A 22,639-nucleotide genomic window follows, 5' to 3' on the forward strand; every position below is an offset into this window, starting at 1 on the left:
CCAATAAAAACTGCTGTGTCTCATTCTACCAGTATAGGAACACATTTCTGATCGATTTGGAGTCAATCGGCCAAACGACCTGGGAGCTATTGAAAAAATCGGGCGGAGTATTCGCTAAAAATCGCGACCGTATTCAAAGCTGAGCTGTGGTCCACAGTGGGAGAGGGAATAGTGGAGAACAGCAGCGATAGCTCCTGAGGTGGACCTGTTGGGCCAGTAGGCATACTGCAGGGGGTCCAGGGGGTCTAGTATGCTGTTCTGAATGTGGGCAAGCACATGACATGGAGCTACTGAAAAAAAAGTCATGTTCTTATAGAAAAGATTTCTACGAATTAAATACATAACACATTAGCAATCAAAATAAGTGTGCTACATGAAATCAGTTAAGTATACATTTTTTAATCATAATTTTCACTAATATCATCAAGTCAGCATGAAGAAACATTGTTTTTGTGTAAATCAAACAAACAATAGGGTAATTTGTTGATGGTCCCAAAGTCAGCCTCCAGCGCAGCGCGAGGTTCTGGGAGGCGAGCTAACCTTCCTCCTGCTGCCAACACTGGTTGAAAACTGAGACGCTGCTGGATGTCTCCAGAGTGAATGTCTGTCAAATATACAACCTAAAACTAACTTCACCGTGGTGGCTTTTTATCGAGGGAACCAGGGCCACGCTAACTTAGGTCAGCCTACAAAAATACATCATCACTTCACCACTGTATTTGTTTTGAGTATGAATTTGACAGGTGGCCAATTCTTACATATTGCACCTTTTTATTTATATCTAGTGTCGGTGAGTCATTTAAAGACAGAAAAAGTCATCAAGATGTTATTTTCTGTCTTGAAACACATTTTGGAAGATGCTAAAAAGTTAAATAGCTAACAGCTAAAGAGCTAGCTGGAACTTCTGAGCGGGTGCGGCGTCATGACGTCCATTAACTCTGTTGTCTAGGCAACCAACAATTTAAAATGTTGAACACAGACCAAGGACCAAAAGAGCCGTCTGACAATGGACAGACACCCTCAAAAATCAAAAGGAGAACCGAATGTGCGCCTACCAGCAACACAGACCAAGACCCAGCCACGGCCACCTCTCGGTTCGGTCCACCACCGTCGGATCAACCTCACGGTCCCGGTTAGTGCAACGGCTCCATCTGGTGAGCAAAGTGTCCCTTCCAGGTAAGCCAGAGGCCGGATACCTCCCAGATGATTGCCGCTGGAGAACCCCTGAACCCAGGTCCAGCCGACCTCAACCCAGCCTCACCTGGACTGCAAAGTGATAGTCGGATGATCCGATTGGCGATTTGGGTCTGGAGGGGCCATGCAGGAAAATCTTATAATGCAATCCAGAAATCTACCACACAGCAATCAACATACAAAGCCACCACACACAATAATGGGTCTCATTCATGAAACGTTAGTAAATTTGTGCGTAGATTTGCACATAAAAGCCTACGCTACTAAAAACCTACTCCGGATTCATGAACACCGCGGGAAACTCAGATCTGATCGTAAACACGTGTGTATGATCGTGAATGCCAATCCATCGTAAAGTGACAGCGCGCTCCCGGTAATCAGCTATTAGCATAAATCCCCGCCCATGAATTGCCAATGACCACCATATAAGGAGGTGTAGCTGCATCCAGTCGACCTGTCAGTCATGGCGCAAACGAAGAAAGGGAGAGAAAGAAAAAAGAACTTTGCGGAAGCGGAGATAGAAATACTTTTGGGTGAAGTGGAATTAAGAAAAAAAAAAAATTATTTTCATCTGTTAGCAGTGGTGTGACAGGGACAGGCAAAGCGAAGGCCTGGAGGGAGGTGACAGATGCCGTCAATATTGTCTCTGTAGTCCAAAGAACCATGTCCGAGGTGAAGCGTAAATGGTTTGACATGAAACTGGAGGCAAAGAAACGCATAACCTCACACAAAAGAAATATATCAGCCACAGGAGGAGGAGGCTCACAGTCGCAGCTATCACCTGCAGACGAGCGCATCGCGGGGATAACTGGGGAGACCTCTCTGTCAGGAATTATACCTGTGGAGACAGCGACATGCCTCCACTGGAGCCTATATTTTTATTATCATCATTCAACATGTAGAAAGAACGTGTAATCTATTGAGTCGATTTACATAGATAATTCACAATCATGAACCTAATCTGAATCTTCTTAAACCTGCCAATTGCCAACTACTTTAACTAAATGTGTTATATTTTATCATATGTTTAGGCTATATCACGTGTTTCAAAGGCATCTGCGTATTGTGTACATAACAGAGCGCAATGTGAATTTAAATTGTAATTTCCAATAGTGACAAGCATTATTTATGTGCATTCTTAAATTTACACAAGCACTACGCGTGGTCAGCAGCATGTGTAGATTTTGTTAGTAGCTACGAAAAGATCGGAGCTACTAAAATATTGATGAATGCGAGATGCACGTAAATTTCCGTCTGCGAACAGTTTACACACAAATTCGTTCTGCTCACGTTTCATGAATGAGACCCAATATACCACAGCCAAACAGCCATTTCAGCACCACAGACAGGTGAACAGCTCCCTCGGGGAGCCCACGTGAGGTTGTGTCCCCCACACACACCCACACACGTATCGCCAGTTACGCATTACACAAATTCCACTATAATTCAAACAATATGGAAACTACATTATCAATTCCACTTAGAATAAAAATAAATTAAACTCACTGATGAGGATCACTTCTTGAAGAGGAATGACGCTCTGCGGTCCTTCATGTGCGCAAACTTCTCTGTGACCTTGCTGTTAAAATCCAACAGGATGAGTTCACTTTCAATAGAAAGCCTCGCCAGGGCGTTCAGTCTCTGGGGTCCCATTGTATTCCGTGTAAAAGTTTTTATTCTTTTAAGAGTGGAGAAGTTTCTCTCAGATTCAGTGCTTGTCATTGGTGTGGTGATGATGATTTGCAGAAATGACACGGTTTCAGACAAGGCCTCCTGGAGGGTGTTCTCATGAATGGACTTCAGTAAAGAAAGTGCGGTATTGTTGCCATTGCTGAGCTCACTGTGCTGGTAGAGGGACTTCAACTCAGTTTTCAGCTTCACTTTGTTGTTTATTGGCCATAGTTTGAAAGCACATTCCAGTTCAGCCTCTGGAAAGGATTGCACAAACTTGGGGAAAAGTGTGCAGTCAATGAGTTTTGCTGCAATCAAATGGTCACTTTTAGCGAACCTGTCCTCCACTTGACTTAACGTGGTGTCGCAGGCCTCTTTCATGACTGCAGCCGTGTTGGTTGTTTTCCTCCAGCTGCGTCGATGTCTCTTTTTTGCAGTACACTGTATAAAATGTCCACTTCTGGCATGAGCTCAGAAAAAAACTCCAAGAAGTGTAGAAATCTCGGTTCCTGCAGGTGCATGGACAGACCATAGGCCTCGCTGATGGTTACCCTGTCCCATCCCTCTTGTGTGCGAATGTTGTTCAAACACTCCTTTATCTCCTCACGTCGTTCCCACACAGCACTGACTGTCCTGCTTTTGAAATCCCGTCGTCTCGGCAAGAGCAGCTGTCCTCTTTGGGGAATTGGAGAAAAATGTGGCGAATGCTGACAAATCAGCAAAAAAACACCTACAGCTCGGAAATTCTTGCTGAGCAGATCTGCTGAAGTCTGAGGTTTAGTTGATGTGCGTAACAGTGCACAAATTGCGCATTAGGATAGCGCTCCTTGACAAGAGTCTGAACCCCGCGCACACTTCCACTCATAACTGCCGCCCCGTTATGTTTTGGCTATGAGCTTGTTCAGCCAGGTTCAGGGGCTCAAGGGCCTGGGCCTCAATAAATTCCCAAATCCTCTCTGTCACGGTGTTGTTTACCATAGCGCAGCACTATGACCATCTGTGACTTGCAGGACGTGGTCTCATCAGCCCGCACGGCAACAAAAGGTGCATTTGCCAACTGTTGAGCAATCTCATCTTTGTAGACACTGTACATGCAATCCACAAGTTCATTTTGAATAATTGCTTAAGTGCCCTTGAAATAGGGTTGAGCATCGTGGTGGCTCCTCAGCCTGGAGTCTCCCTCGTACACGCACCTGAAAATGCCGGGGTTTAACGAGCCAGCAGACTCATCATGTCCACGCAGGGCAATTTCGCACTTGCCACAAAGTTTTATACAGGTTATAATTCTCCCAAGAACATACCTGTTTTGTTTTCTTCAGTCTGTCGGTTGTGCTGTTGAATGCCACGTTGGTATGCACTGTCAAGCTGAGATGCAACATTTGTTTTCCCTAAAAGACCCAGCTTGATGGCATTATCCACATGAGACGCACATCTTTCGTGTTTCACCAGCCTTTCTGACATATGTTTCAAATCTTTAAATCCAGTGGTTGTCCAGACGGTTTCCCCTCCAAAGAGCAGACATGGAAAGCAGTAGAGGGCCCTTTTTTTGACGAGCTCACGGTTAACCAAGTTTTCCGCGTAAACCACTCCTGGTTGAATGACCTTGTTTGTCTTTTCCCTCTTGAGAAATGATTAAATCCTCCATACGATGTGGTCCCAAACGTGTTTTCTCCGACTTCTGCTCAAGTGGTAAAGCGCTAAATCGCACACTATCTATCCAGGTAGTCAACTGGATTCATCAATGAATGAATGAAACGTGAATGAGCTATGTTACCTTACTTACAAGACCTGTGCAGTGCCCGCCCTTGCTTCAAATCAGCCAATGAGAAGCGCTCTGGGGCCCTGAACTTCAGGCCCCACTGCCGAAACTGAAGTGTGCGCTGTACACGCAGCAGTTCACTGCAGGCGCAGGGCCATCTCGTGTCTACAGAGGAAATTGCGTTCATCAAATGAAAACTGCGGACATTTCATTGGGGACAAAGTTGAATTTATTATTAACTTATGCTCAACGACATTTTTGACACAGGAAAACTTATAAAAGCTTATAATCCTCCCCTGCACAGCAGCGCCCTCTGGTGGGGCCGTGCATAACACCGGCCCCTAATGCAAAGACGCCATTGGTCGGATCATCACTTTTACCATCCAGCCAACGGAGGAAGGTATTTTTTTACAAGGCTTCTGTGTGATCGCTGAGGTAGGCTATGTGAATGGAAGCATAAAAATACAGAATGAGTGATGAAATGTTTGGAATAACAAAAATAACAAAATATTCTCAAAAAATGTCCACAGTATTAGTCAAACTTTTTTTTTTCAGGTAAAATGTAAATTCTGAATTCTGAAGGAGGTCAACATTTTTGCAGGATCAGATGTGGATCATTTTGATTTAATGTCAACATTAAAATATATTCTTTCAGAATAATGACTCCTTTTTTCGACTTTAGACTTTTATTCATCCCACATCGGGGAAATTTACTTGTTACAGTAGCAGGTAGACAGACATACAACAAGTAGACTTAAAAATACTTAAAAAAAAGATTTAAATAGGAGAAAGAAAAGAAAAATATAAATATGTAAAAAAAATAAAAATGGTATTATTGCACAGGGTAATTGCACAAGATGGCGGAGGTAGAAGTGGTAAGTAGTGCAAGATAAGAAGGTGCTTATGGTGCTACATTAAGAGTTATTGGTGTGAACAGTCTGACAGCAGTTGGAATGAATGACCTGCGGTAGCGTTCCTTTGACGTAGTTTGCACAACTTTGATAGTACACTACTCAAAATTAGATATTGGGATATTTTAGTGTTTTTTTTAACTTGATTGTTTATTCTGTGACATATCATAATCAGTACTTTTGGTCCCCAAAAACAATGCCACACATTTCATTTGACTTTTATTGCATATCCATCACATGCATATATGCACCAATATCCCAATATGCCTAAAGTAAATAGACAAATCATCCATTCCCCAAAATGTATTTGATATCGAAAGGAAAATATTTTTATGTTTTTTTTTCATTTGTTTATTTGTCTGAAAAAAAAAGATTCTACCTAAATGATCAGTAATGTACTAACACATACTTTGTATCTTGTTTTGAATGTTCTTGATTTTCAGTCACTAAATCTTTCTTTCAGACCTAAGGCGGATGCAGTCATCCCGAGGCAAGAATGGAAACATCAGACAGCCAATGAATGCCTTTTTGGTGTGGTCTAACATCCACTGATGTGTCGTGCGCAAAACCTGCATGATAGACACCAGTATCACGCTGAGCAGTGAGTGGTCCAAGCTGAGTGAGGAACAGAAGAGATCCTACTTTGAAGTGGCTCAAAAACTTAAAAAACTACATATGCAGGACTTCCCTGGTATGGGCAATTACAAAGCTGATACACCTTGTGTGTATGGTAGATAAACAGTAGGATATATTTCCAGTTTAGACCTGTTTTCATATGGATGGTTAACTTAGTGTGGCTCTCTGCTTTATGTCATGCCAGATTATAAGTTTTGCCACAAGAGGAAAAGAAGTACAGCGTGTTTGTCTCCAGGGCAGGCAGCCCTACAGGCAGCAGGACAGGCAGCAGGGCAGGCAGCAGGAGAGGATCCAGGTGTTTTCTCCTTCGTCTCACAGGCCATGCCTCCAGCTCAGACTAAGTTGATGGGCCCCAGCATGTATGCCCTGTACACTGCGCTACTATCCCTTCCCATCATCTTACCAGTATCAACCAATGGGCCTTTACTCCAGGGTCAAGATGCACTGTTCAAGGTTTGTGAAATATTCACAGAATTCCCAGTTCAGTGACATTTGCTTTGATGCATTCAATGGGGCATTGTCTAATATACTTGCTGTGTGCTTATGTCAGGTTTTGCGACAGATACCCAAATGCCAGCAGCTCCATGGAGGAAGCGAAGAGAGGCGACAAAGCCGCTGTGGCAGGGAGCATCATCCAGCTGACATCAAACAAGTCCTTACTGGCTCTACCACAACATCAGAGAGCCTTGAGCAGCCTGACGTTATCCCCAGTGAGCAGTATTCATCCAACTACGGCGTGGCTTGTAAATATGAGGAAGAACTTGATGTTGTTGGACTTTGACTCTAGGAGACGTTCAGCACATGCAAGGCAGCGCTGGCATTTGATTAAATGGTCAAATAAAGAAAATATTCTAGAACAACAGAAAAGACTAAAGAATTTCTTTGCCAATAACTGTTTCAATCTAATTGTCGTGCAGTAGTTTTTCCAGTGTGGTAGATTATTACTTTTAAGTAGAGGACTTCAGTTCTTTTAGCACCACTGCATAATATACACACAGCATGGCAGGAAAACACCACAGTAAATCATAGAGAAGTGGTAACAGCTAATGGAACATGTAAAAAGTGGTTGTGAGTCCAACTTATTATCAACAATACCCTGCACACTAACTGAACAAAGACAGAATGAAAAATTGGACCCAAACGCACCAATGAATGGTCGGCCAAACCTCTGTTAGAAAACCACCATCCAATCAGAGGTCAGAGAGCGCGGGCTGCGCAATGACTGACGTGAGATTTTAGCGAATAGGAAAAGAAGAAGCCACAAAGGGGCGTTTCCAGGAAGAGAGTGCTTACATTTTCCTGTAATGGCGGACCAGGCAGAGAGCGAGACTATCGGGTTCAGCGAAAACAGGTCAGAAAACAGCAAATAAGGTGTAGTAACAAGGTGCACTTTTGAGCACGAGCCGGCATTTTGCATTGAGTTTGTCGGCGTTGTTTTTTTGGCCGAGAGGTTGTGATAAACAGCGGGTTTACTTGTGAATGTAGCCACGCTAGCTAACTAGCTTCTAGCTAACTAGCCTGTGTTGCCAAGCGGCTCGGCTGTGATCTCCGCTCGTGGCACGCGGTAAACACAGGCAGTCAGATCAAACACAGACAGGTGGTTTCCTCTTTCACAGGACTGTCTTCTTCACCAGGCCCCACGTTTGTGTTCAGATACAACTCTTGTCTCAAGTTTTCCGTTCACCAATGTTATTGCTATAATAGCTAGCTAGCTAAGCTATGCTACATTCATTAGTAGTCAGGGGAACACAACTCCGTTCATTCTGTCTGATTTCTTTTAGCCTTGTTAAAAATGTACGAGATTCACTGATTGAATTTTTGAAATTATTAATTACTAGAGTATGTACTTTACACAGCCAATAGATTTCACCTTGAATTCAACATTTAAGCATGTGGAATAATAAACACTTATGAGCTGTATTATGTGCTGCACCCAAAGGCTTCGCTGCAAACACATCATCACGTCAGTGTTATTGCATCCCCAAGAAAGTATTTCTGCAGCGATTCGTTTTTGTAATAATCTGCTAAACTGTCCTATCTTACACTGCATCTTCCTCCATAGGAAACATCTAACTTCAACACAGTCTGTCTGGATCATTTAGCACAGTACCATATAATGTTATTTTGCATCATTTGCAACATATAGACATTGTGCCTTTTTTAACCTCGTGGAGTACAATTTTGGAGAATGATATCTAAACTACGCTACTTGAGAATTTCAGGTGGAAGAGACTTCATTATACTGATATCATCGCACAGATGCTGATGTTGTGATATTCAAGAAAACAACTTGTGGTTAATGTCATATGTCCTTTATATAAATGTTGCCCAGCCTTACTTGTCGGTTTTGTTCTTTTTATATATATATAATAGTTTGATAGCAAATTGGCACGTTTTTATTAATGAAGGTGGTCATATCATATGGTTTTTGTTCATGCAACTTTGCGATCTGCCATCAAACACTGGCTGTAACATGATGTTTTTTATTTGTTTACCAGAATGGCGCAGCAGGCAGTGCGGTTCCGCGGCCCTGCGCCTGCTCCTGCACCCGCACCTGTGCCCGCCCAGACCCCAGTGTTACGAGGCCCACCTCCACTCCTCCGGCCACCGCCCCCTCCTTTTGGGATGATGAGGGGACCCCCGCCACGACCCCCATTTGCACGACCGCCGTTTGACCCCAACATGCCGCCCATCCCACCACCAGGAGGCATGCCACCACCCATCGGACCTCCACATCTACAGGTGGCTGTTTCCAAACGTTTTTTTTATGGAACTGCAGGGCTGAACTATTTTAACTTTGCCTGTGGTGATATGCTACACAGCAATTATAGAGAGACGGACAAAGACTAAAATAAGCCTGTTGATGTATGAGCCATCTGTTCAAAAGAGGCAATCCCCCAACCACATTTTAACATGACTACTCCTCAAGCTGTCTAATACTGACTTTACATAATGCTTGCTCTGTAAGCTTCTTCATGGTCAGGTTAAAAGGAAATGATATAAGTCTGTGGAGACTGACTCCAGAGAGTGCAGTAGTTCTTATTTGTCATATTTCTGTTTTAATCTTCATTCTGAGTACACCTGAGAAGAGGCAAATGATATGGGTACTCTCAGTCAGTGTCAGACGTGTTTCTCAGTCATCATTATCAAGGGAGTCTGGAATCTCCTCAAGGCTCATCTTATCTGTAATACTCGACAGGCTGGAACCTCCCAACATAAAACATACCAAGTGTGAAGGAAACTCTTCACTCAACAGCATGTCAAGCACTCAGGCACAAAATTAAAAAATCCTTTATATCCATAAATGTCTCCTACGAGGAGAGAGAGTTGTTCGTGGACAGAGATAGGGAGATGAAACTGAAATGACTTATATCAGGAAATAATTCAGCCTAATTCTCTGGTTTATCAGTGAAGCGCGTAGAACTACACTGCACTAAGCAGACCAGCATCATACATGCATCTCCTGTATGAAAGGTGACTAGGGTGCTACTTACCTGTATACTCTGTCATGTATTGCAGTTGTTGCCCACAGTCATTGTAATGTCACAGGAATAATGCTGGAACAACTGTTTGTTGTTGTCTGATTGCTTCAAATGCGGGTAGTGTAAAGTCAAGAGTATTAGTTAAATACCCCGAGGGTTAATGTGCGCAAGTGTGTGAATACATCCAAAGAAAAGTTTGAATCCCTTAGCAGAGATATGATCCTCAGTTTATTTTTGAATTTAAGTCATCTTGCTGGCAGAGCATGCAAAGAAATTGACCACAAAGAAAGCTTTTGTCCTCTGGCTTGAATAACCTTTTCGATCAAGGCGGAAATCACAATGTCAAGGAAGAATATGACTAACACTGTTTTATAATCACTTTGGCTACTACCTTCATCTTAATCGATTTTTAGATGTAGTGTGAGTCTCTCTTAAATGATAAAATATTGATGGCCAAACTTGCTTATTAGAATTCAGAGGTTTCTGTAAGCACTGGCTGCTGGCTAAATAGTTGACTGCTTATCTGACTGGCCACTTTTCTAGGGAGGGAGGACTGTTAATGGATCATTAATATTCCTAGCCTTACTCTGTAGAGTCTGAAAATTGATTGCTGGGTTTTCTTTTGTCAATCTTTTGCTGCAGAGACCTCCGTTCCTTCCCCCTCCCATGGGTAACCTGCCACCCCCTCCAGGAATGCTGTTTCCTCCTGGGATGCCCCCCATTCCTGCATCTGGAACCCCTGCACTCAACCCTACAGAGGAGATCTGGGTAGAGAACAAGACGGCAGAGGGAAAGGTAAGCCAGAAGGCGTATTTAAGCACATAGCAGGGCTGCCTTACTGGTCCAGAAAAAACATGGAGCATTAATTAGTGATTTTGCATGTTTTAAAGTTTTTCCAAAAGTAATTTGTTAAAAAAAAACCTTGCATAAGTGACAATGTAATCAACAAGCTTGATTGTCACTATAATTAAAGGTTTCCACATGATTACAGGGGTTGATGATAAATATCACTTTCTTGTCGAGCTTTAAATTCTTTGAACCGTTTGTCCCTAAGTAACAAGTGTTGTGTCTGTTATCCTTAGGCATATTACTACAATGCCAGGACCAGAGAGTCCTCATGGAGTAAACCGGATGGCGTGAAGATCATCCAGCAGTCTGAACTCAACCCTCTACTTGTAGGCGGGGGTGCAGGGACGGGTGCCAGCGGGGGGGTGACCGTGGCTGCCAGCTCAAGCAGTGTCAACACTACAGCCAGCACGGCAGCAGCAGCTTCCCCGACTCAGGCCCCGTCCACAACCCCCTCACGCACACTCAGCTCCAGTCCAGACTCCAACACCACGTCTTCCCCCTCTGTGTCCATTGCAGGTAACGACAAAGTCTTATATCAAACAAAAACATTCACAAACACACACAAATTATCTAAAGTCTAAAAATCCTGTTTTTTGTCTTTTTGTTTCTCTAAAGCCACTGTTGTAGCAGACCTAAACCCTGTCACAGTGACCTCAGTTGCTGTGTCTCCAGTCACTGTAGTAACTGTTTCAACGGTGCCATCACCTGTTTCGGCGGTGCAGACTGTGCCTCTGCTGCCTGCAGGCCTGCCTCACAGCGTGGCCCAGCCCACTGCAGCCATACCTGCCTTCCCCCCTGTCATGGTGCCACCCTTCAGGGTGCCCTTGCCAGGCATGCACATCCCTCTACCAGGTAAGAACCTCACACTAAGAGCAAGATACCAACAGGCCACAATATCAAGCTGTCAGCACTATGCTACAAAATAGTCGCTGATGGAGCAAAAATATATATATATATTTTAAATTTAGCAGATTTTGTATTCACACCCTATAAATGGCTATCATAGGGTTTCCACTGCAGTTTGGTCGTTTAGTTGTTCGGTCCGAAAAATGTTCAGCCCAAGATGACTTCCTCAAATGTCTTCTTTTGTCCACAACCCAAAGATTTTCAATTTACTGTCATAGAGGAGGGAAGAAACCAGAAAATTGATTATTAAAATAGTGGACGATTAATTTAATCTTTGACAACTATCGATTAATTGTTGCAGCTCTAATTTTTGATTTATCTGCTGATTATTTTCATGATTAATTGTTTAGTTTATAAGATGTTGAAAAATGCTCATCGCAATTTTTCAGACTCCAAAGTGACATCATCAAATTGGTTTTGTTGCACTCCTAATGTATCATCATTAATGACAAAGGAAACCAACAAATCACATTACATTTAAGAAGCTGGAACCAGCAAATTTTTATATTTTTGCTTGAAAATGATCTATCTATCAAATTACTTGGCAATTACTTTTCTTTCAATCGATTAATTGACCAGTTGTTGCAGCTCTAGTCTATACAATATTAGGAACAGCTGTACGATATATTTGAATCCACTAAAATATTATGAAATAAAACCGAAATAGTAAGGAAGTTTTTTTTTTTTTTGTCGGACATGTAAAGTGTTTCTGTAGAGTTATGTCTTCATTCTAGTTGATTGAATCTCCCAGATTTTAAATTACTCTGATGCTAAAAGGTTACTTATTTGTATAAAAATAAATTTATAAATGTTTTGTGAAAACTCATATATAGTTTATAGGGTCCAACTTGAGCTGCTATTGGAAAACCACAGGAGGGTAGCATTACTTTGTGGCACTCACCCACAGGTTAGACATGTAAATGTCACAAGTAGCAACTCGCCACTAAATATCTCCTTTTTGTGGAAAGCTATTAAGTTCGGTCAGCACAGATCTGCCAGGCCACACAACAAGTCTTGAGTGCAGTGTCTTAAATTTAAATGTAAATGCTGCTGTTAGTCGTCTGTGTTTGCTTTCAAGGTTTTTCTATGTTGCTTTTCTCCTCTCTTCTGTCATCTTATTCTATTCCTTCTTTTTTCTCAACGTCCCTTTTGACTTACATTGATTGAAAAAGCATTCAGGTAGTTCAGTTTCGCAGTTTATTTTGTTCTTTGTGGATGCTAGGTCTGGATTAGGGCTGATGGTTATTAATCTGACAAATATCAGACTGGGAGCTTCCTGATTGATGTTGAGATTTGTGGTTTTTCCCAACATTATGCTTTCACTCTTCTTTTTTTTTTTTTTTTTTTTTTTTACAATAATTCTTTCCGTTCCCTCTAACGTAATTGTTAATCTAGTAATGGCCTCTCAATAGATCCTAATTGGTAAACCCAAAGTACACTGTGCTCATTCTTAACATCTATAAAAACGCATTACAGGCACATGAACACGATCGAAGACTGAGTTACTGTTATTACATAACAGTGATGCACAATCCACAATTTGGGAGTGTGTTTGTCTGAGTGGGGCCACACACACACAAACACACACACAAACGCTTAAACACCATGGTAGTTGATGTCTAGTGTCCTGCTGTGTTCAACCAGATGCTTGCTTGTCCGTTGTTCTTGCAGGTGTAGCAATGATGCAGATAGTAGGTGCACCCTGTGTAAAGGCAGGCCCCAGCGCCAACGGTAAACACCCAGCCGCTCGTCTCTCAGACCTACAGTAGATGGCATGGTAGTGAATGATGTCCACATGAGTCATATGTGATATATGGGAACCCTCAAACAGTGGCATGGTGGTGAATGCTGTGAACATGATCCATCCGGTGTACAATAGTGAAATTACTTCCATTCCAACAGACAAAAGCAGAACATACAGCTTGATTGTTATTAACTCATTTTGGGTTATACTTACAGATTAACATGTTTAGTTTATTGTATTTATATAACATTTCATCACCAGCACACTTTTAAGATGTCTTGAAGGACAACTAGCCTAAGTCAAGGTGTTTAAACCAAACAGAAGATAAAAACATTCCCTCGTGCAAACATTAGTGTTCAGTTTTCACTTTTGCCTCTTTAAATGAGAGGACTCTTGATAAATCAGCATCTTAATTGTCAGATTGGGCTGTGTTGTTGATTGTTAGGGTCAGTCATATCGGTGGTCAGTGAGTGTAAACATGATTGAGATAGATATTTCTTTTAGGACAGCTCCTCTTATGCTAGCTTCTGTTGCCCTGTAGTGATTCAGTAGTATAGCAGGTAGGGCTACATGTTGTGGTCATGTGGTTGTCGTCTTTTGTGGCATGGTTGTGTGTTTGAGTGTGTGGTCACTGCTTTGTTTGTTTGTGTATGTGGCCTATGTTTGTTGTCAGTCAGTCATGTTTCTTGAAGGCATCTTTAGACTTGAGCCGACTTGATAATATTCTTTTTTTATTCACTCACTCATCTAATAATCCACTCTTCTAGATGACTAGGCAAGTACTTACAGGGACAGTGGTTTTATCCTGCCTGTGGAGCTCTCTAGTTTCGCTAACACCTGTTTTTGATTACAAGTACCCGGGGAATCATATTTCACAAATTGATATATAACCTAATGCCTTTTGTAATGTGTAGGCAACTACAGCTACTATTGGACAGAGAGATGACTCAGCCAATCATGGTCTGTCTTTCTCCTCTCTGACTAATGACAGGCATGCTTCCTGGAATGGGCCCGCCTTTAGTTTCCATGATGCACCCACAGCTGGCTCTCTCAGCAGCTCCCGCCACCATGGCCGGATCGTTGCAGCTCCCCGAGTGGTCAGAGTACAAAACAGCTGATGGGAAAACATACTACTACAACAATCGAACACTGGAGTCCACCTGGGAGAAACCACAGGCCCTGGTGGAGAAAGGTAGGCACTGCTTACTAGAGCACATGCACATGTTGTCTGGCTTGACATGGCGAGCTGATCCACTAGACCTAGGTTTCCAGTAGCACTAATCACAACAGCTTCCCCCACTATGATTTTCTTCTAATCAACAACACTCGTTTGTCAGACAAGATGCAATGCCAAACACACAAGAACACTCAGCTGTACTTGTGTCAATGGAGATAGGGATGGGACAATAAAAGATTTTATCATGGAACACGATAAACACACTCACAATAAGTTGATTGTGGTAAATTTTCATCATCCAGATAATCGTGAATGGAGATAATCATTAATATTCTCACATGAATGACTTGATAAAGCTGTCTAGCTCACAGATGTACAGTCTTATATAGGTTTCCTGATTTATTTTGAATTGCCTAAGCCTGCCACCATGTCTGAAGACGTGGCTTTTATACTTTATCCCCCACAAAAACAAGCCAAATTGGATGTGTGTGTAAATGTTACGAATTCCAAATAAAAAAACAGGGAAATTGCTGTGTGTGAGAGTATGGTTACCACCATTTATTTATCCTTTATTAGTGCAGGAGTACCTTTATGATTGATGATTACTTATTTAAGATTTTGTGGTTGTTTTTCATTAAAAAAAATTCAGTTTGTATTTGAAAGTTTTAAGAATATTTTGATGATTATTGGGATAATATCATGAGTGGTAATTACATAAGTTTCCATTTGATTCGATTTTCATATTGTCTCATGCCTACTCGCAGGTATGACTGACAATGAAACCATTGCTGAATTAATGACAGCTTGCTTTTACTGAGCTGCATTTTACCCCTTTCCGTTACCTCACAGTGTGTGTGTGTGCACTTTTTACTCCTCCGTCTTCAGAAAAAGAAGCAGAGAAGATCAAGGAGCGTCTGGCCCAGGAGGAGGCCGAGGCCATGGAGATGGAGGATGAGGAGAACAAAGCCGAAAACGCTAATAATGAGAAGGAGGTATGTGAAGAGTCCAATTACCAGGTTGAACAACAAAAAACACATTTTCTGTCTCAAAAATGTGTTGCTATGACCCTAATTAAGTACAGTATTGTGTTAGAAATAATATAACCATTTACAACAGGCTTATATTTCAGAAGACGAGACATGCTATAGATGGCTAGCATGTGTAGTATAGCATTTAATGAAAGACACACATTTTTGCAAATAAACCATTGAAAAATAAAAGAATATAAATAATAAAATGTAGTTTAAAAGTATGAATGTTACAGTAATGGAGAGGACTGTTTTTTTTCTCTTTATGAAGGAGCCTAAAGAAGAAGAGATGACTGAGGAGGAAAAGGCAGCTCAGAAAGCCAGGCCTATAGCCACCAACCCTATCCCCGGCACGCCATGGTATGCACAGCACATCATATCACAGCCCACACCTTCACTTAAATGCATTAATGTCATGTATTCTCTTTTTTTCCCCCTCTTCATCACTGTACGTGCCTGCATGTACATCTATCAATTTATATCAGGTGTGTGGTATGGACGGGTGATGATCGCGTGTTCTTCTATAACCCAACAACGAGGCTGTCCATGTGGGACCGGCCCGAGGAGCTGGTTGGTCGAGCTGATGTTGACAAACACATCCAGGAGCCGCCGCACAAGAGAGGCATGGAGGACAGCAAGAAGACAGGTGCGGACAAACACATGTGCTCACCCTGTGATTATGATATTGAACGTTTGATCATCGTGAATGATGAAATTCAAGCTTTTTGCTTTGTTAGTAGCATTTAATTAGAAGTAATTATGTGTTCAAAGTCACAGAACGAGTGGCCTTGCAATCGCTCTTATACACTGTATACTCCAGTGTGTGTAGTATTTATTTTGTTTTGTGTGTTCGTACACAGGTATCAATAAGGAGGAGCCAGAATTAGCTATTGCTACTGAAGAGAATCAGGATGAGGAGCCGACCAAAGCCAAAAAGAGAAAGTAAGTCATGAGTGTTTCTCTTTACTTAATACAACAGTACTGCAAAAGTTTAAGGAGTCTCCTTCTCCCACTGAAATTGTATTGTCAATCTTCCTGAACACCCTTTTTTGTGGTTTCTTCTTTGTGGTTTCACCCTCACAGGAAGGAAGATGTGAAGGAGGCAGACTCGGAGAAGGAAGCAGCAATGGAGGCAGAGCTCAGAGCTGCCAGAGAACGAGCTATAGTGCCGCTAGAGGCCCGGATGACCCAGTTCAGAGAAATGCTGCTAGAGAGAGGGGTAACACAAACTTCATACTGATGTTACAACATCTTTTTAACACAGAGGTTGTCAGTCTTTTGTTTGAGGAGATCCCATCACAAGCTGTCTATCTAATGCCAGTGTTATCTGTCACACTTGTAGGTGTCTGCATTCTCCACTTGGGACAAAGAGCTTCACAAGATTGTGTTTGACCCACGTTACCTTCTGCTCAACCCAAAAGAGAGGAAACAGGTTCAGTTTCTCTCTATTCCCTCACTGTTACTCATTATCACTTTCGCACTTTACATGTGCCATTTCTTAAAAATCCTTCAGTCATAGTTTTATGCTTACGTCCTCTTCAGGTTTTTGATCAGTATGTGAAGACGAGAGCAGAGGAAGAGAGAAAGGAGAAGAAGAACAAGCTGATGCAGGCCAAAGACGAGTTCAGGAGAATGATGGAGGATGCAAAGCTCACACCCAGGTAAAGGGACAGGCCAATTATATTTTATTATTTAACACAATAAGGATTTTTTTGTTGTTCTTGTTGTGCTGAGGAGGTACTTGCCTGAGACACTTGTAACTGCAGTGTTTTTCTTTTCTTTCCTTTTACAGAACAACGTTTAGTGAATTTGCAGTGAAGCACGGCCGAGACCCGCGGTTCAAGACCATAGAGAAGATGAAGGACAGGGAGGCTATCTTCATGGAATTCATCACTGCTATGAGGAAAAGAGAGAAAGAGGACTCCAAGTCCAGAGGAGAGAAGGTATCATTCGCACTCAAGTATCAATATAGAGTATCTCTACAAGTATGTGGTGTTTTTTTGGGCTAAAGAAGTCGATTGACGATTTGCAGGGGTCCTGCAATCTTGCTGGTTGAAAGGTGTTTGCACAGATTTCTAATAAATTTGGATGTGTGTGTGTGTGTGTTTTGCTCCCAGGTGAAGCAAGACTTCTTTGATCTCCTAAGTGAGCAGCACATAGAGGGAGGCCAGCGGTGGAGCAAAGTAAAGGAGAGGTTAGAGACTGACCAACGATACAAGGCTGTGGAGAGCTCCGCACTCAGAGAGGAACTTTTCAAACAGTACATGGAGAAACAAGCCAAGGTATGAGCAGTTCTCTCTATGGAATATGATGGGTTCAGTGTGTACGTGCAATGAATCAGCCACTTATTGGACACCTGCCCAATCAGTCTTTTATTCTCTTTATGATCTTTTTCTTAAGTATTTGTTTTGTGAGCGTGGGTGTATGGGGGGGGGAACACTGTGCCACACAGCCAAGATGGGATTCTAAAAATATTGTATGTAATTTAAATAAAAAAACGCAGAGTTTGTATTATATTCAAGGACTAGACCACAATGTATTATATGTAATATTTTTAATTACCATTTAGGCAATAAATTCCTGACTGAGTGAAAATGAGTCAAAGCACCCCTACATGCAAAAATGGACTCTGTCAAACTACTGGTGTCACGGATGATAAGCTTAAAAAGACATAGACTGTAAGAAAATATCATTTAGACCACGTCCTACAGCCTGACAGAAGAGTTTGAGAGTGTGTGACTAATAAACAGACTACCATTGATGGTGTTTTTGTTACTCTTTCATGGAAGTATTTTATATTTTACTTTTAGGTCTTTATTATTGATCATGTGTAATATTCAGGACAAAAACATTAGATTTCTATGGGAGATTTCTTGATCTGGAAATCAAGTATATTATGTAATGACTCTTAATTTTGACATCAAATAACAATAAAACCTTTCACTGTTCGTCATCTTTCACAGAACGTGGACATTGATAAGGAGCGGGAATTGGAGCGGCAGGCTCGCATCGAGGCCAGTCTCCGAGAGAGGGAGCGGGAGGTGCAGAAGGCCCGATCAGAACAGACCAAAGAGATCGACCGAGAAAGGGAGCAGCACAAGAGGGAGGAGGCCATTCAGCATTTCAAAGCTCTTATGTCTGATATGGTGAGATGCATTGCAGTTTTTTCCTGAATTCTTATTAAGTTGTAATTTATCTTTGCCAGCCACTTTCACTTTTTCATAAGATTTGATAAGAAAAATGAGGAATTAGCAATTGATTCTGGCTGTAGATGTCTCTTCCTTCTGAGCCTCTGCAGTTAAATATTACAGCTCCGACTGTGACTGCAGGGATGATACAATAATAAGAGTAAATAGTGCCATTATTATTTAACAGAAACCTTAATCCCATGTAACATTAAATGATACTTAAATTTCCTCTGCAATTAAAGTGTTTGTTGTTTGTTTATTCCTCAGGTACGGTCTTCAGATGCCACGTGGTCAGACACACGTCGCAACCTGCGGAAGGACCATCGCTGGGAGTCTGCGTCACTGCTGGAGAGAGAGGAGAAGGAGAAGCTGTTTAACGAACACGTAGAAGCACTGGCCAAGAAGAAGAAAGAACATTTCAGGCAGCTACTGGATGAGACCAGCATGGTAATAATGTAGTCTGTATTTGCTTATTTCTTACATGTGCATACATGAGCAAATTTTTAATGTCATGTCTGTTTACATGTTTTAGTAATTAGTTTTTGATTGACTTGCTTCAACTTGATCTGATTCATTTTAAAAGATTATTGACAGATTGTTTTGTTCATGTTGTAGATCACTCTAACAACCACATGGAAGGAGGTGAAGAAGGTTATCAAGGAGGACCCTCGCTGTATTAAGTTCTCTTCTAGTGACAGAGTAAGACTTTTAACCTCTCTTGTGTTGTTTGTTTGTATAATTATAAAATGATAAGATTACAGACACTTTCTGAAACAATCGAGAAAGACTCCTGACTAAAAGCATGTGTTTGTTCTCTGAACTGAGCCAGGGTTGTCAAAGTAACAGCAGACCTCAATCTTTCCATGTGATGGTTCAATCAATTTCCAGCTCAGCACAGTCACTGCTGTCATTCAAAACCTCATCCTTTAATACATTATTGTTTCTCAAGCCCAAAGATTCGTATCTGTCGTAAAGGTCTTGTGTGAGTTTAACAGAGCTTAGTAAAGTTTCATGTGAAATGCACTTTATCCATTTTATCAGAGTTTTGTGTCTGATGTGTTGATCTGTTTGTAGAAGAGACAGCGGGAGTTTGAAGACTACATCAAAGACAAGTACATCACAGCCAAAGCTGACTTCAGAACCCTGCTGAAGGAGACAAAGTTCATCACATACAGGTCTGTACACTCACTATCACAGACTGGACAAACACACAAAACTGTCACTGTTTTCTTGTACCTACAGAGATTCTACCTTGTTATATGACATAAATATCTACGTATAACTCCACTTGTCATAGTTCATAATTTTTCCACTAGTTTAGATACGGTTTCGTTTATTTTTCTACTATATTAAGCAGATTGTAAGACAAACTGTCCAAATGTCTGGGGAAATGTGTTCTTATATTCTTTCTTTTTTTTTCTCGTCTTAATAACTTTGGTACATGATTGTGGTGACGTGCTGCAAACTGTCATTTGGCTAGGGCTGCAACTTTTCATTAACCATTAATCTGCTGATTATTTACATATTTAGTTTATAGAGAAAAACAACAAAACCTTACATTTAAGGCTTGAAAAATGACTATAATGAATATAATAGTTAATTTTCAAAATAGTTGGCAACTAGTTTTCTTTCGATCTACTTGCAGAGTAAAGGACTAATTGTTGCATCTCTCCATTTGAAAAACATCTTGTGTCACTTAAAGACATTCTCAATTGTTTTATTTATTTATTTTTACCCCTGACCAGTCAAATTAAGTTTGTTTTTTTTTGCAAGTGAAAGTCTGACAGAAGAGAAATAGTATCAACATGAAGAGACAATGCACAGCGAGTATACTTTCCTACCATCCTTTTTCTGGGCGTCTTCTGATTTTCCCACATCCTCCTTTCCCCCAGGTCGCGAAAACTCATCCAGGAGTCAGAGCAGCATCTTAAAGATGTGGAGAAGATCCTTCAGAACGACAAGCGGTACCTCGTTCTGGAGTGTGTCCCTGAGGAGCGCAGGAAGCTCATCATGTTCTACATCGAAGACCTAGACCGCCGTGGCCCACCGCCTCCTCCCACGGCCTCTGAGCCCACCCGACGCTCTACCAAGTGACCAATCACATCATCTTCTCGGCCGGTGCCCTACTCCTCCTCGCCCTCCCTTTGGCCAGAGCATGACCTCCCCCAACACCCCCTGAACCCCGCCCTCCAGGCCCACAGCTGGCCTTGCAGTGTTATTGCCGGGGGTGCTGTTGCTTAGAGATGTACCATAGAGATGAACGGTTAAGGTCTCTGTGTTATGTCGCCTCTTAGCCCTGAAATAGCCCTGCGTTTAAGGCAACAGCAGGGAACAGAGGTTACCTGATATAAAGGTGAACCTTGACCCCTCACCTCTGACTGACCACATTAGAGGGAGAGGGATAGTGATAACGTCGCTGCCCGAGCAGCCACAGAGGTGTAAGATAGCAGATGTAAATGAAGTTGTGTGTGTGTGAGAATGCGTCTGTCTGTCTGTGTGTGTGTGTGTGTGTGTGTGTGTGTGTGTGTGTGTGTGTGTGTGTGTGTGTGTGTGTGTGTGTGTGTGTGTGTGTGTGTGTGTGCGCGCGCATGTGTCTGAGGCGTCCTTTAGCCTTACTTGCTCCACTGTGCCAGTCATTGTTTCAGCGGCTCAGTGTGAATGTTAGTTTCTGCTCAGTGGTTTACTCGGATGTCGCAGCAGTTTCTCTGTTGAATGAAATAAAAGCAACTTCCACTGTTTTTCAATATGTCGTCCTGTGGATTTCTTTTAATAAAATAACATCACACACACTATGTAAAGATTACTGGAGGAAGCACTGATCCAGTGCAACTATTTATACGAAGATTATCAATATTATTAAGTGGTTCTCATTAGATGACATGTTTTTTGCTGTGTTAAAATATTACCTTGGTAAAAGTCATCCATTGGAATAGGACTTTATGTATCAAAAGTAATTTTCTGGCAATAAATGTACTAAGTATCAAAAGTACAAGTAAAAGTAAATTATACATGTATTAACACGTATGTATTTGCAATATATTAAGAGTCAACTGATTATCAGAGCCAATACTCAGCATTCATTATTCAATCATTATTTTTATCCAATTATTTTTAAAATATATTAATTTAAAAAATGGGCTACTTTGGCTTTGATATAACATACAATCTGCAAGAAACTAGAGTCTTAAGTTATCAAATTAATATAGTGAGTAAAAGTACAATATTTGCCTCTTAAATGTAGTGGAGTAAAAGTATAGAGTTGCAGAAAACGGGAATACAAGTAAAGTTCAAGTATCTCAACATTGTATTTGTATGGAAGCCCTGAAGGGCCATGCATTCATGCATTTTATTTCCTCCATTTTCCCGTGATAACGAGTTAATTTCATTTGTTTTCTCGAGATCTCGAGTAATTATCTCGAAATAACAACTGCCGTTTTCCCGAGATAACGGGATAATTTTCTCGAGATCTCGAGATAGCGAATCTTTGTTTTCCCGAGATAACGATATAATTAATTTGAGATCTTGAGAAAACAAAATGATAGTGTAGTATATTAAATCATTGCAGGAAACATCATTCAGTGTAGCAATGTCAGAGGAGCAGGAGCATATCGATCACCGCGTCACATATCTTTTCAATCAAGGCCTGACACAGGCTGAAATAGCATTATGCCTTGCTATTACAGATAATATACACATTAATGTGCGTCATCTAAAAAGACATTAGCAAGGCTTCAGCTATATTGGCGGCGCAATCTAAGTGAGCCTGATGTCGTCGTTTAATACATAGCTGACCAGCTACGAGGTCTCGGGCGTCTCCATAATCTCAGGCCTATCATATCACAGTCATTATCTCGAGATCTCGAATTAATTATATCGTTATCTCGGGAAAACGGCAGTTGTTATTTCGAGATAATAACTCGAGATCTCAAGAAAACAAATGAAATTAACTCGTTATCAGGTAGAACGGAGGAAATAAAATGTATGAATGCATGACCCTTCAGGGCTTCCGTATATTTGTGTACAGTACTTTTAAATCTTTTAAACTACTTAAAATATAGTAAATGTGAAAAGTAATACATGAAGTAAGATGTAAG

General features: G+C 41.4%; 1 protein-coding gene and 1 pseudogene across 3 annotated transcripts; both read left to right on the top strand.

The window, feature by feature from the left end:
- The first annotated feature begins 1,043 nt into the window (after positions 1-1,043).
- LOC141007208 (uncharacterized) lies at positions 1,044-6,952 on the top strand (annotated as a pseudogene).
- Positions 6,953-7,462: 510 nt separating this feature from the next.
- On the top strand, positions 7,463-21,289 carry LOC141007038 (transcription elongation regulator 1-like). Of its 3 annotated transcripts, none has more exons than XM_073479360.1 (21): positions 7,463-7,522; positions 8,670-8,913; positions 10,296-10,448; positions 10,736-11,018; positions 11,118-11,354; positions 13,080-13,139; positions 14,144-14,344; positions 15,215-15,321; positions 15,629-15,717; positions 15,843-16,003; positions 16,218-16,299; positions 16,441-16,576; positions 16,700-16,789; positions 16,900-17,018; positions 17,150-17,300; positions 17,475-17,639; positions 18,321-18,503; positions 18,813-18,992; positions 19,161-19,244; positions 19,620-19,720; positions 20,438-20,723. In XM_073479360.1, the coding sequence occupies exons 1-21, from the start codon at positions 7,476-7,478 to the stop codon at positions 20,637-20,639; spliced, it is 3,075 nt and encodes a 1,024-aa protein (XP_073335461.1). In that variant the 5' UTR covers positions 7,463-7,475; the 3' UTR covers positions 20,640-20,723. The 3 variants fall into 3 exon arrangements, with proteins under 3 accessions (XP_073335461.1, XP_073335463.1, XP_073335462.1); XM_073479361.1 differs by having other exon boundaries at positions 7,521-7,542; XM_073479362.1 differs by lacking the exon at positions 13,080-13,139 and having other exon boundaries at positions 20,438-21,289.
- The last annotated feature ends 1,350 nt before the right edge of the window (positions 21,290-22,639 follow it).

Source organism: Pagrus major, chromosome 13 (genome assembly GCF_040436345.1).
Source record: "Pagrus major chromosome 13, Pma_NU_1.0".
In the NCBI taxonomy this organism is placed as follows: domain Eukaryota; kingdom Metazoa; phylum Chordata; class Actinopteri; order Spariformes; family Sparidae; genus Pagrus; species Pagrus major.